Source organism: Tursiops truncatus, chromosome 12 (genome assembly GCF_011762595.2).
Source record: "Tursiops truncatus isolate mTurTru1 chromosome 12, mTurTru1.mat.Y, whole genome shotgun sequence".
Classification (NCBI taxonomy): domain Eukaryota; kingdom Metazoa; phylum Chordata; class Mammalia; order Artiodactyla; family Delphinidae; genus Tursiops; species Tursiops truncatus.
The window spans coordinates 49,771,384-49,786,713 of record NC_047045.1 but is presented as its reverse complement, the minus strand read 5'-3'; the positions used below and the strand labels follow the sequence as shown (position 1 = coordinate 49,786,713).

The 15,330-nt window shown below is 36.1% G+C and overlaps 1 protein-coding gene and 1 long non-coding RNA gene across 7 annotated transcripts in view; one reads left to right on the top strand and one right to left on the bottom strand.

The window, feature by feature from the left end:
- The window catches only part of LOC141276022 (uncharacterized), a 66,808-nt gene extending 52,904 nt beyond the window's left edge, over positions 1 to 13,904 (bottom strand). Inside the window, exon 1 of the long non-coding RNA XR_012324808.1 lies at positions 13,787 to 13,904. This is a non-coding gene — a long non-coding RNA (uncharacterized lncRNA). The remainder of the gene's footprint in view (positions 1 to 13,786) is intronic.
- Positions 1 to 15,330, top strand: part of TBC1D32 (TBC1 domain family member 32) — a 183,058-nt gene that overhangs the window by 92,891 nt on the left and 74,837 nt on the right. For all 6 annotated transcript variants that reach the window (XM_033867671.2, XM_033867669.2, XM_073789535.1 and 3 more), the window contains 2 exons: positions 13,197 to 13,319; positions 14,643 to 14,751. In XM_033867671.2, the coding sequence (XP_033723562.1) occupies positions 13,197 to 13,319; positions 14,643 to 14,751 (232 nt within the window). The remainder of the gene's footprint in view (positions 1 to 13,196; positions 13,320 to 14,642; positions 14,752 to 15,330) is intronic.

Sequence of the window (15,330 nt, the reverse complement as noted above, 5' to 3'; positions counted from 1 at the left end):
AGCTTGCTCCTTTGATTAGCCCTCCTATCCTCTTTGTTTCCACTTCCAACCTGTCCTTTTCTACTACTGGTATCAGTGTGCAGACATGCCTTCACATGTCCCATTTTACAATGAAATGAAACAAAACACACGCACGGAGAAACTCCTTGACATCACATCTCTCTGCAGTCACTGTCCTATTTCTCTGCCTCTTGCAGCAAAATGTATCTATACGAACTGTCCCTACTTGCTCACCTCTGCTTACTCCTCAGCCCCCTTAGATTTGACACTGACTTTACAGTTCTGTCAGAACTGCACATCCTACTCATCTCAAGGTCACTTATAACTTTTATGCTGATGAATCTAGTGGATTCTTCTCTTGATTCTCATCTTACTGTAAGTAACATTTGACATAATGGGCCATTTCTATGTGAAAGTTCTTTTAGCTTCTGTGATACCACATACTCCTATGGCTGCAGTTTCTCCTCCTTTTCATTCTCTAAGCAACCTCTGAATGTTCAAATACTCAGGGCTTGGTCCTGGGTCCACTTTTTTTCTTTACACGTTGCCCCTAGTTCATCCACTTACTCCTTTGCCTTTAAGTATCATCTGTATGCCAACGGATGCCCCAATTTATATCCCCAATCTAAACTATCATTCTGAGCTACCAGACTCATAATATATGACTGCATCCTGATATCTCAATTCATACATTTCTCAGATATCACAAACTTGTCTAAAATTGAACTGTTGGGTCTTCTCCCACAAAAACAAAACAAATCTTTCATTTCCATCTTATTAAGTGGCCCAACTATCCATTTAGTTGTTCAATATTGAGTCATCTTAACTTTCTTTCTTTGTGTTTCAAACAATAATTTGTCTTTATTATAAAGAAATTAACCAATGCAGGAAATTAAATACAGTAAATTAAATGAAATTCCTCCTAACTCTGAAAGTGATATTATTAACACTGAGGAAAATCATTCTAGATGTCTTATATGCATATACAGACAGAAGAATAGCTATATGGAAATATTTTATAAAAATGGAATCATAATATGGTTGCTATTTTAAATTCTAAATGAATTTTATAGAAAAGGAAAAGAAACCCTAGTGAAACAGAAGGAATTGCTGAATTTCAAATAGCTGTTTTTTCACTCCAGAGGTAATTATTTCCCCAGCATTTCCTAGAGCTTAAGAACAAAGATTATATAAAACACTTCAAGTGGTTTGAGCATTATAATTCACTTTTAGACAGTATGCTCTGTGCTACATGTGGGAGATGTAATAATGTGTATATGTGATGTGGTTCTCATTCTCTTTAACTTGGCTACCTAGTGAGGAATTGGATTTTAAGATAATGAAAAATGTGAGGTAATTAATGCAGAAGAGAACAGCATCTTTTTTTTTTTTTTTTTTGCGGTACGCGGACCTCTCACTGTTGTGGCCTCTCCTGTTGCGGAGCACAGGCTTCGGACGCACAGGCTCAGTAGTTGTGGCTCACGGGTCTAGCCGCTCCGCGGCATGTAGGATCTTCCCGGACTGGGGCACGAACCTGTGTCCCCTGCATCGGCAGGTGGACTCTCAACCACTGTGCCACCAGGGAAGCCCGAGAATAGCATCTTTATAAAGCTCTCCATCTTCCCATTTTAAACAACTGGCAATTCCAGACTCTATTATGGGCCTGTCAAGGAGCTCCAGAATATCTCCACCTTTCCTGTGTATAATATTTTCCACCTTACTCAGCCTGAACTAATGCTCTGAGTAAGTTAGACTTATCTCCCTCAAGCACAGTGTTTATTATTGCCTCTATACCTGTTTGTCTTGAATATTGTCTTCACTTTTGCTGTCTTTGTACAGATTTGGATCATCCTTCAAGGAAAAGCTTGCTTCATGAATTACTTTCTCCATGACTTATTATAAGAACACTCTGATAATTTTCCTGAATGTCCTTTGCCTTTTCTGTCATTCACACATTCTTAATTTTATTTCTGTCTCTGACTAAAACTTAAACTTCCCAAGGGAGTATCATTTTCTTTTACTTTCATGTCCACCACATTGCCAAGTACTTTTTGGTTATTTGTTTAACATTCATTTGCTAAATCTGTTGATTAAAAACAGTTGCCTAGAAACTTTTTTAAAGAAAGTTGTACATTTATTATATGCTGCGTGCAAATTATTTTCTTGAACACCTGTCTTTTAAGGGCACTAATTAAGGCACAATGAGGTTTTTGTCCTCCATAATTTGAGCTATAATTAACATGACGTATTAATTTCAGGTGTGTAACATAATGAGTTGATACTTGTATGTATTGTGAAATGGTCACCACAAAAGTCTAGTTAAGATCATCATCATACATAGTTACAGGAATCTCTTCTTGTGATGAGAACTTTTAAGATTTACTGTCTTAGCAGCTTTCAAATACGGAATACACTCTTCATCCATTTTGTGCCCCCCCCCCCGCCCCGCCGCCCTTGGCAATCACCACTTTGTTCTCTGTATCTGAGTTATTTGGTTTTTTTAAAATAACATGCTTATATACTATGTCTTGATTTTTGAAATTTAGATTTGATCTCTTTTTTGAATACTTTTAAAATTTTTATTTATTTATTTGGCTGCGTTGGGTCTTAGTTGCAACACTTGGAATCTTTGTTGCTGCGTGTGGGATCTTTGTCGCTGCGTGTGGGATCTTTGCCGCAGCATGCGGGCTCTTTAGTTGCGGCATGTGAACTCTTAGTTATGACATGTGGGATCTTGTTCCCTGACCAGGGATCAAACCTGGGCCCCCTGCCTTGGGAATGTGGAGTCTTAGCCACTGGACCACCAGAGAAGTTCCTGATCTCCTGTCTTAAAGAATTTCGAGTCTTAGGACTTAGGTTTCCTCTGCTCTCCCTCTCTCCCTGCTCTATAGTTTCATCACAATCTTGATTAAATCACTATTGAAAGTTTACATTATTGTGTCTATATAAATATTATTCATTTATGGACCAAGTAGTATACTATGACTATTTCCTTTTTCCTACTTTATTTTTTCTGAAGTGAACAATTGCATGGCTTTTTCCTATTTGCTTCATTTTCTGTGTATCTACTAATGTATTTCCAGACTGTCCTAAAAAAAAAAAATACACTACGTCTGCTGCTGCATAACAGTTGTGTAGTGCTCATTATATCCCAGGTACTGGTATTAGTTTCACATTTAAATCTCTTAATTTTAGAACCACCCTATCAAATAGGTACTCTAATTAGCTTCATTTTTTAAAATGACTCAGCTGAGCCACAGAAGTTAAGCCTTTTAAGATGACACACCTAGTAATTAATGAAGCTGGTATTTGGACCCAGATGGTCTGGTTCCAGAGAATATAATGCCTGACCCATACATTGCATTGTTTTACAACAGGCGTCCCCAACCCCTGGTACCGGTCTGTGGCCTGTTAGGAACAGGGGATGAGCAGTGAGCGAGCCAAACTTCATCTGTATTTACAGCTGCTCCCCATCACGCGTATTACCACCTGAGCTCCGCCTCCTGTCAGATCAGCGGCAGCATTAGATTCTTATGGGAGCTCAAACTGTACTGTGAACTGTGCATGTGAGGGATCTAGGTTGCGTGCTCCTTATGAGACTCTAATGCCTGAGGCGATCTGAGGCGGTGATGCTAGTGCTGGGGAGCGGCTGCAAATACAGATTATCATTAACAGAGAGGTTTGACTGCACAGAGACCATAATAAATCAATTGCTTGCAGACTCATATCAAAACCCTGTCAGTGAGTGGCAAGTGAAAACAAGCTCTTGGCTCCCACTGATTCTGCATTATGATGAGTTGTATAATTATTTCATTATATATTACAATGTAATAATAACAGAAATAAAGTGCACAGTAAATGTAATGCTCTTGAATCATCCTGAAACCATTCTCCCCCACACCCCAGTCCATAGAAAAATTTTCTTCCACGAAACCAGTCCCTGGTGCCAAAAAGGTTGGGGACTGCTGTTTTGCAACATAAATGTCAAGGGCCTTATAACCATTCTGTCCAATTATATTTTATAGTCTCAAGGTTTTTACATTCTTGAAGGCAGGGACCATATCCTGTTCATATTTGTGAATAATAAACTAAAGGACATCAGGTAATATTTTATCTTTTTTTCTTATATCACATGTGTTTGTACTGGAGGATCTTTTAGCCTTATATCTCAGCCTTCCTGGGATTTCCCTTCACCGTCATCCTGGGAATTGCTTCTTCTCTCTTCTGATTTGGATTCTCTTTTACCTGGGATTTAATTTCCTATTTCTTGGCTTACTCCCATGTTTTGATGGAGATAACTTTTTCAGAAAGGATTGGGGGATGGAGATATCCACAATATAATGTCGGGAGCTACAAAACAAATGGGTAAGTTGTAACTGATTTAGTAGGTCAGCAAAGCTAAAAGTAAATTGGCAGGGAATGCCCAGAAGCAACTTTTTATCACAGTATTCTAGAAACACTAGGAATTAGAGACACCACTGAAAATGGAGATGAAAATAGAGGATTAGGTGTGAAAGTCTAAGATTTTCAATAATAGGATTAGTTCAAATTATAAGATTTAGATATGCCCTCACATTCTCTCAATTCCTACCCACTCAGCCTAGGTTACTGTTCTTCCCAACTTCGGCAGAACATTGGAGGTTTACCTTCTGGAAATCGTGAATCAGAGACAAGTGCAGCTAAGGGAAGCGGTATTGTGTTGAAAAAGACTAAATGTTATTATCTGTCAGTTCAAGAGATATATTATCATTCAATTTCCTCTCCTCCCCAAATTTGTTTTTCTTAGCATTAATAAGGCATTATTTTTCCATCTGCTTAGTTTTTCCCTATGTATCTACCAGTAATATATCTCAAGACTTTTTCTGCAAAAGCATAATAATAATAATGTCAAATATGACAGTGCTTACTGTGTGTCAGGTATTATTCTAAGCACTTGGAGGATTGGTTTAAGAAGATTGGTGGAAGAGGTATATAGATGATCCTCTGAGAATACACTCAGATTGAGGGAGTATTTTTGACTCATGTCAATGCTCTGATCTCTCCTTCTGCAAAGGAGGTAAAATAATCCCTTTTGTTTGTCAGCCTCTTTCCTCAGCTACCCTAGTGCTTACTCAGCTGGGCTTATGAGCAAGTAGACATGGTGGCAGGGGCTAGACATTGTTTATCAAATAAGGATCAAAAAACAGGAATATTTATTTAACAAAGAGAACATGGATTTGCTCCAAAATGTTAGGAGACCATGTGTGTATCTTGTATTGCCCCTTGCTAGAAGCTCCGTATAGTATCTAATCAGCCATTAAGTTTGAACATTGAATCTGCTGGATTAAAGGCTCAAGTGATAGAGTTTCTAGATTTGGAGCCTGCCTCAGATCTTATTCTAGCCTCTAGGTCACATAAAATTGATAGTTAGAGGTTACTTGATATAAATCAGAGAAGCATACCGAAATATTGTAGGTGTTGCTTCTAAAACTCACAGAGGCTAAAATCATGCATTATGTCACTTCCTTGGTGGTAAATAGTGTAAGATTTAATAATATATCATGTATATTACATGTGATATCTTGACATTCTAGGGCACTAGAACTCAGAAACTTCACTGAGATGCCATTGAAATGTCCCAGTTTTTTGGATCTCTCACTCTCTGGCACACCTATTTTTTTTTTTTTTTTTTAACTAAAACATGTAGAATGCCAGATACTTCCTTTTCACCTAGGTCCAGTTAGCATATCATCGGTAGAGTAGTTTTTCATGATGACCTGAGGGATGATAGGACAGTCAAGGCTGCCCTGGACTAAATTTTGTTAAAATGAAAGATGTGTTACTGTCCATGTTGGGTGAAAGCAGACTGCTCCTGGTATTCACATTGGCCAAATTAGCAGTATCTTCTCAGTTAGAGGCTTTGTTAATTTACTCTCCTAAGGAGACTTCATCCTGATTATGTCTTTTGTTACATATAATTAACAGATACACTAAGGCAGGAAACATGTGCAGACTGAGCAATGCAGTATAAAGTGTCTAATAAAGATAGGGACTTAGCCTTCAGTGCCTGAGGTGAGATGAGAAAGCTGTTATTAGATGTCATCAATAAACCTGACTCAAATAAGGCAGTACGTTTTTTTTTTTTTTTTTTTGCGGTACGCGGGCCTCTCACTGCTGTGGCCTCTCCCGTTGCGGAGCACAGGCTCCGGATGCGCAGGCTCAGTGGCCATGGCTCACGGGCCCAGCCGCTCCACAGCATGTGGGATCTTCCCGGAACGGGGCATGAACCCGCGTCCCCTGCATCGACAGGCGACTCTCAACCACTGCGCCACCAGGGAAGCCCAGGCAGTAGATCTGATTGAATATTAACACAGGTATACAAATTCTTTCATGGAGTTACTACAGGGGCCTAGATCCTTTCCCACTTTAAATAGTCATGTCATGCCTCCAAAAGCTTTGCTGCAGGCAGACAAACTCTTATGTCTTCACCACCTTCAAACAGCAACACCATATCCCTGAGTGCTAGACTGTTTGGGTTCCTGGAAACCATAAGGCTATAATAGTGTCTGTAATATTTGCACATTGCTTAGGATTGTATGAAATAGAGAATGAACAGCTAAGGTCTGTGATTACTGTCTGTCTTTTGGTGTACAGAAACTTCTCTTATTTTGATGAAAGTAACCTATAACACCTAACAACCTGAGGGGGTTTGTGCCTGGGGTAGGTAGACTCCATCTAATTCTGTGTTCTGAGAGAGAGATACCCATACATATTCACAAACACTTTGAAATTTCTTCTGTGAAACTTACCGTTGATATCTTTACATTAACTTTATTTTTAATACTTTATCTGTCCATAAAAAACTGAAAATATACCATTAAAGCACTTATCCAATAATGAATTTGGATTCATCTTGGATAATTGTTGATTTTCTTTGGAATACTTCTTGATATAACTAACTTTATGTTTGAAATAAGCAGCAGATTTTTTTCTTAACTTCGGGAAATTTGGGTTGGGGCCAACAAAACTTAAACTTCACAATTTGTTACTTGTAAGCCCAATAATATGTAAGTTTTGAGGCATGTTTTTATGGTCACTTTTCAAAAATTAATGGATATAAAATAATCTGCACACAACACTCCAATTCACTTTGTAAGCCTAGCCTCATGGTTAGGCTAAAAAGATGGTCTTACTCAACTGGCTTTTTCTTCCATGTTTACTGTAGCTGCTAGCTTATACAAATATGCTGATATAATTAATGAAACATTAAGATCTGTTTATTAGATGATTACATGATTGAGTAGTAAATGGCACTCATTGTTATCAAGGCTTTTATGCATAATTATTAAAGTATGCATTGTTTTATTGGTGTTTTCGATTTGTTCATTTATTGCACACGTTTATATTTCTTATAGATATAATGCTATACTTTTTCCCATTATCCACCCAAGGATGACACAAGTTTTTTATGAAATATTAAAAATATAAATCCTGCATAAAATATAAACATAAATTTAGCAAAGTGTTGTAGAATAAATGTCTACATAAAATCCCAGTCAAGTAAACAAAGAGAACTTACTAGTACTATGCATTTGTTGATCATGACTGCCTCCCATCTCCCTAATGGGTAACCACTATTCTGACTTTTATGGTATTTACTACTTTATTTTATATTTTTACTACTTAGTTATGTATTTCCAAAAAAATACATTTAATTTTGTTGCTTTTTGGGCTTTATTTTAGTGGTAGCATAGACTGTATACTCTGTGACATCTGACCTTTTATATGTAGCATTATGTTTCTAAGGTCAATACTCATTGCTATATGATATTCCATAGCATGAGTATACTGTGTTTTGTTTATATATTATGCTACTAGCAGACGTTTGAGATACTTATAGTTCTCTAGTTTTGGCTATTATAAACAACTACACGTGGAACATTAGCTACGTATCTCTGTGTGCATATATATACATAATTTTTTTGTGTGTTACAGAAAAGGTATCGAAATATTCAAAGGTATGTTTTTGAACTTCCTATTCTATTCAGTTGGATTTTGTTCATCCTTGTACAAATATTAGATTCTGTTAATTACTATAGCTTTATAATATGTTACAATAATTGATAGGGTGATTGTTCCCACTTGGTTCTTTTCCAAAAATATCGTGGCTACTTTTAGTCCTTTTTTTTCCATACAAATTTTAGAATCATCTTGTCACACAAACCAGCCCACTGGGATTTTAATTATCCTTGGATTGAATCTACAGATAAATAGTGAGTGAACTGACATCTTTATACTGAGTTTTCCAATCTGTAAACATTGTATATATCTCCATTTTATTTAAGTATTCTCTAATTACTCTCATTAGGACATTGGGGTTTTTTTCATAGGTCTTATATTTCTTTTGTTAATTTAATATTTGTAGCCTTATGTTCCCCAGTATATACTACAGTATGTGGCAATATCACCCAGTGGTTTGAGAGCATGGACTCTGGAACCACATCATCAAAGTGATTTTAGACAAGATTCGTAACCTCTCTATGCCTCCATTTCTTCGTATGTGAAATGGAGACAGTAACTCTACCTTCCTTGGAGTTATTGTGAGACTAAATATGTCACATAAATTTAGGACGTGGTAAGCACCATATCTGAGATAAATGTCTGAGACTGTATAGATATACCAATTATTAATTCATTTAACTATTCTCCTTTAAATGCTTTTAGGTTGTTAGTGGAGCCATTTTGTTGAACTCTTACCACAAACTTTGTGGCTTAAAACATTACACACTTACCTCAGTTTCTCTCTACTTGGTTCTCTCTGCTTGGTTCCTTGTTCATAGTCTTACAAGGCTACAATCAAGGTGTCAGATGGGGCTGTGATCTCTTTTGAAGCTCAATCAGGAAAGTATCTGTTTCCAAACTCACAGATTTTTGGCAGAATGTAGTTCCTTATGGTTTTAGGACTGAAGGTCATATTTTCTTGCTGCTTAGAGGCTAGAGGCCTTGCAGCTTTGTTAATTGAAGTCTGCCCTCAATTCTTAGAGGCTACCTGTAGTTCCTTGCCACGTGGTTTCTCCAGTATGGCTGCTTGCTTCTTCAAAGCCAGCAGAGTAGAGAGACTCCAGCGAGAATGGCATACTGTTCTTCAAACATGCCAGTCATGCTCTCAGCCTTCAGTCCCTTGCTCAAGCTGTTTGCTCTGCCTTGGAACGTTTATCCCTCAGATAGCTCCATGGCTTGTTTCTTCATTTCTTTTAGGTCTTTACCCAGGTGTCACCTTCTTGCCGAGGTCTTTCCTAACTACCTTATTTGAAATTGCGTACAGTGATCTATCCCCACTGCTCTCTTGTTACAACTCCTTATTCACTTCCCTGCTTTAGTTGTATCCATGCTGTGTTTTTGTTGTTGTTGTTGTTCACTGTCCCCCTCCTCTAGTATTTAGCATTCCATAAAGACTGGGATTTTTGTGCATGTGTGTTCAGTGAGGTATCCTTGGCACTTAAAACAGTAATAGGCACTTAGTAGGTATTCAACCAATATTTCTTAAAATCAAGTAAATTGAATTTTATGTCATGGGGAAGGGTAGTTTCCAAATAAACAGTTTTATCATCTTCTGATAATGAACATCATTATTTCCTTTCAGATAGCATTCCTCTTTTTCTTATCTTTTTTGCATTGGCTTAAACTTCTAAAACAATGCTAAATAATGGACAGTTTTGCTGTTTTCATGACCTTAATGGGAATGCTATTTTTTGGAGGACAGGGAGTAGAGAGTGGATGTTGAATCTTAGATTAAGTAGCTTTCAAGCATCTGGTCAGATGATTATATATTTTCTATTACATATAGATGTCATGAATTATATCAGGAGATGTTTCAATATTAAACTATCCTTTTCTTCCTGGAATGAACGGTGCTTGATCACAGTATGCTATTCTTTTAATTTACTGCTGGATCAAATTTGCTAACCTTACATTATTCCTAGTATTTGTAGGATTTTAAAAGTCTTACATCGTTTGTTAAAGTTTCTATTTACTCATTCCCTAATGAGAATTCAGTCCAGGCATGGATCTGCTTTCAGAGCTACTCTAATTCACCTTGGATCGTCTAATTGTCCATCTAGAGTCTATAGACTCCTCTTTTCAAATCATAAACTAGAGGATGTTGAGGTTATTTTCATTACCTGTTCACTGATTTAGTAACCTAAAGAAAGTAGAAAGGTTACTAGGTCCTCCCTAAACCTTTATAACTTAAAGACTTATTACCTAGTTGGTGACAACTTGATCCTTCTTATTTTTCTAACAGAACATCTGAAGTCATCCTTGGTATCTTTCTTCTTTTTGCTCCACATATTCCGTCCACCAGGAAATTCTATCTGCCTTTGACATATTTTAAATTCCTCTATATATTTGCATCTGTTTGAATTTTCTTTTGTTTATTCATGCCATTACTACACTTTTAAAATTTTCACAGCTTTGTAATGTGTGTTACTATCTGGTGTTAGACCTCCTCCCAGTATTGCTTCATTGTCCTGCTGGTATTGAATGTTGCTGTGGGTATATCTGAGAACAGCTTGATTCCCTTCCCCCCAACCCCAACTCTGTTAGTGACTTACCTTTTCCCCTGGATACCCCAGTGGTTCTTTCTCTAAGTCTAATAGCTCTGTCTCAATGTTGACTCTTTTGGTTCAGTTTACCCTGGACATGCTGTCATGGTTGCTTTTCTTGTGGAATTTGAGTAGTATCTCTAAAGATGTATCCTGTTAGGTTATTTCTGTTTTCTCTTCAAGAAATCAGTAGTTTAAATTCTTTATTTTCATTATGTTTTTCACACTCTCATTCTGTTCCCCGTATCATTTATTGTGCTTTTAGCAGCATCTGTTCTTTTTTGCTATTTCTAATTGTGCATTAATTTCTGTGACACTTTTGTCCTTCTGCTTCTTTCCTTAGCTCTGCCAGTTCATGTTTTATCTTTTCTGGTTGTTTTGCTGTTTTTTCCCTGTGCTTATTCAGCTCTACTTTGTGCAAAGAGCTTATTGGAGACTACTGCTTTATTAAACTTTTCAGTTGAGAGATAATTGCAATATAATACTCTAAGTTATACAACCTGTTGATACATTTATATAACTTAAAGAATTCACGGACAATTATTTGGTCATAGTTTTGGAGTGTATAATGGCTGCCCTGTGTGTTTGTATTTGCCATCTGCTCATCCTGTTATTTCCTCCTTTTTCTTGGAGCACCTTTTTATGCGTCCTGTGGTATTTGTTTTTGGAGGAGTGTGAGTTCTTTCATCATCAGCTGTTTACATGAGGCTCGTGTTGAAGAGAAGTTATGGTCATGTTCCCAGTTAGTTGAACTTTTTCTGTGGGCCTGAGTTTTCGGTCTGTGTATGTTTTTGTGTTGTCCCTGCCAATCTCACTATGCATGTAGTCAGTTTTAATTATTAATAATTGTCTCTATAACCTGTAACCAATAACTAATAATTGATTTGTCTGTGACTCCATGTTCTACCTTGTTTCTTCTATTACTACGAACCATAATAGGACCAGGGATCTTCCTGCCTCTGTCTCGTGCATCCTGTTTCCACTATTGTAAACAGAGTTTCATCTGAGTATACTCCTCATTTCTGAAAATTTTGTTTTTATGAATTTTTTTGAGAAATTAATTCTGTTGTTTTTCATGGGCAACCATGACATCCTTTCTCAGTTTCTTTCCTTCCCATAGTGGTCTTTGCCCAATTTTGATTGCCCTTGACTGTCCTTCAGCTCATTTTGTGGCTAAACATTTTTATGATCTTTTCCTTCCTTCTCAATCCTTGGGGTTATTTCTAGGCTGAGAAAAGGGAAATACCAACTTACACTACCATCTTTAAACTAGAAGTCTAAGTATTCTTTTCATTTTATCTAGCACAAATGTTCTTACTTTTATAAACTAAGTATGGAACATTTCTCTAAATTGATAGTAGATTTTCCCTTAGTTTTGGATAAATTTGGTTATTTTAGCCAGGTTCTGGGGAGTGATATTGAATTGCCATTTTTGACTGTTAAATGCATCCACCAAACATTTTTCTATTTATGGATGCTATTGACTAGATAAAACATGTGATTGCACCAAAATTCAAAAACTGTAAAAGATATACTGTGAGCAGTATATTCCCTTCAGTCTGTCAGATTCCAACCACCCCCCCCCCCCCACCCAGCCCAGCTAGCAACTCTTACCAGTTTCTTTTTTGTCTTTAGAGAGGGATTCTACGTAGAAACAAATATGTACTTAAACATGTATTCAAATGTTTCTCCATTTTGGTTCAAATGCTACCACTATGCACGTCTTGTGCCTCTTCTTTTTTACTTAACATACCTTGGAGATAGTTCCTGTGTGACTCAAAATGCATTCTCACAGTTTTTGGTTGAATCATGATCAAAACAAAATCTTCACATTCATTTTATTTTTCTTTTAATTTATAACTTCCTTTATCCCCTCTTTTTTTATGAACATTTTTTTTCCAGAAGAAATATATAATGTGTAGTATTCTCCAAATTCTGGTTTTTGTGTTGACTGTTTCCCTCTTGTGGCGTCTTTTTACATATTTCTCTGAGCCTTGTATCAGTATAAACTGATAATGAGATATCTAGGATTGGTTAGTTTCAGGCTGTTTTTTTGGCAAGAATATTTTGTAGATGGTACACTCACTGTGCATCCTCTTGCATCACAATAGAAGCCTCATGATTTCTACTTTTAGTAATGTTAAGATAGATCATTGTGTTTTGGTGTTCTCAGCTTTATCTGACAATTATAAAGTTAGCCATTGACATTTCACCTAATAAATATTTCCTGGATTGGTAGCAAGATGATTCTGTCATTCCTTCTGTATTTAATTGAGTAAAAAGTGGTGGCAATTTGTAGTTTTTATAGATTTGCTAATGTTCCCTAATTAATTTTTAAATTAAGTATCAGTTGAGAATAAAATTTATTATTCCTAGATTTAGATAAATTTTTAAACTAGATTAGAAATAACCCATGGTCTTTAAATGATATTTCAATTAGAAAATTTTTTGAGGTCAATTATTCAAAATGATTAAAAATATATCTGAAATAACTACATGATTTTTCTTACAAAATTTTTATTTCCATGTCTCTTGGTTTGAGACACCAAGAAAGTTTCTAAACTTTTAGGATATATTTTTGAAAATCTACTTTTATTGTTCCTTTTTATTTAGGTTATTAAGTGTGGTATGCTGTGATCTAGACACTCTTCTCCTATTGGAGGCTCAGTATCAAGTATCTGAAATGTTACTAAATGCTCAAGAAGAAAATACCTTAGAGACCTCTGACAGTCACAGGTAAAAAAAAATAATAATAATAAAATAATTAAGAGACAATAACAGCTTTCTTTACAGATGTTCTGTTGAGGCAGTAATTTTCTGTACAGTTTATTTAATGTTTTTCCATTATCTGAATTCAGTAGATTTAAATAAGAGTAAAAGGCAATAAAGCATAAATGTCACAGTTAAAAAGATTGTAGACAATGTTCTTGGAGACAGCTTACAGAGTACTACTTTCTAAGTTTCTGTTTAGTTTTTTGTTTTTTAATTAAGTCCTAACTTTACTAAGTTGTATCAGCTTTAAATTCAGGCTCATGTGAAAGATGACCCATTAAACAAAATGTTTGATTTTTGTGTCCCTTATAGAGGCAATTTTTACTTCATTCTCTTAATTATGTTAGTTCATAGTTATAAATTCTGATTATTGCAAAACGAGGTTATGGTAATATCTTGAAAACTTTTTTCTATTAATATGTCATACTTACCATTACCTTGATTCGGTTGACATATCTTGAACACACATTCAATAGCTGGCATTGTTTTTGTGTCTGTAATTTAAAAAAAGTGTGCCTCCACTCTAGCTAGACCTTGGAAAAATAGTACAGAATACCAGACCACATTACTGAATACTCTAGGTTTGATATAGAAGGATAGTATTAACAGCTGCAGGAAGTGTGGAGGATACAAAGTGAAGAATTTGAATTAAGTCACTGGGTCTAGAACTTAAGGGAACTTTGGCTAAGAATGTGGTTTCCCTGGTGACACAGTGGTTAAGAATCTGCCTGCCAATGTAGGAGATATGGGTTTGAACCCTGGTCCGGGAAGATCCCACATGCCACGGAGCAACTAAGCCCATGTGCCACAACTAGTGAACCTGCGTGCCACAACTACTAAAGCCTGCACGCCTAGAGCCTATGCTCCACAACAAGAGAAGCCACGGCAATGAGAAGCCCACGCAAGGCAGAGTAGCCCCGGCTCTCTACAACTAGAGAGAAAGCCTGTGCACAGCAACAAAGACCCAACGCAGCCAAAAATAAATAAAATGAATAAATTTTAAAATGTGATAGAGTTGGTGTGGAAATAATGCACATCTTAATCCCATTTCTTTATAACGTGACATTTATCAAGGAAATATTCTTAATCTCATTCATCTCATTATATGAATTATATCTCCAATTCTTTGCTCTGTAGCTAAGAAAGCTGTAAGATAAAAAGTGAATTTATTTTTCAGACTCTTCTATAGAAATTGTATTGCTTTTTTCTTCTACTTTCCACTGACATGATCTTAAAATAAAATCATATTCAATTAAGGCAGTAACAGTTGATATATTTATTTTTCAGAGATTTTATAATTGATAGCTTATCAGTGGAGAGAAATCATGTTCTTGTTAGAATAAATCTTATTGGGGGGCCAATGGAACGAATTTTGCCTCCAAGGATACTAGAGAAGGTAAGTGGGGTAAAGAGGAGGGGGGAATGTTTTTCTGACATTTTGAAGCAAGGTAGCCAGCTCAAGTAACAATAAACAACTTCTGAATATCCACATCACAGAATTGAACTTTTGTCACTAGAAAAACTTTAGGATGCAAGTAAACACTTTCTAATGAAAATAGCATTCTTCAAGGCAAGGTGTCTTGAGTGGTAGTTTGTGTTGCAGAGTAGGATATTCTTTTATTAAAAACTTGTCATTTTCCTTGTGTGTCTTTGAACACATATTAAAATTTTTTCACTTTTAATATCTTCCCCCTTCATGATACCTGATTTTTATTAGATGACTAATTCTTATTGTGTTTCATTGGCTATATTGAGTACCTCTCGTTTCATCAGTATCCATAGAGTTTGGTTTTCTCTTGAAGGGTTTTTTTGTTATTTTTACTGTTGTTTGTTGTTATATTAAGTACTTCACTCCAAGAATGGTGAGCTAGAAATGATTGACAGCATAAGAGAAATAGTTTTGTGAGCAGTCTAGTTGCTACACCAAGTTATCATATTTGTCTTTAGTACTTATTTAATGTTGTTTCTATATTTC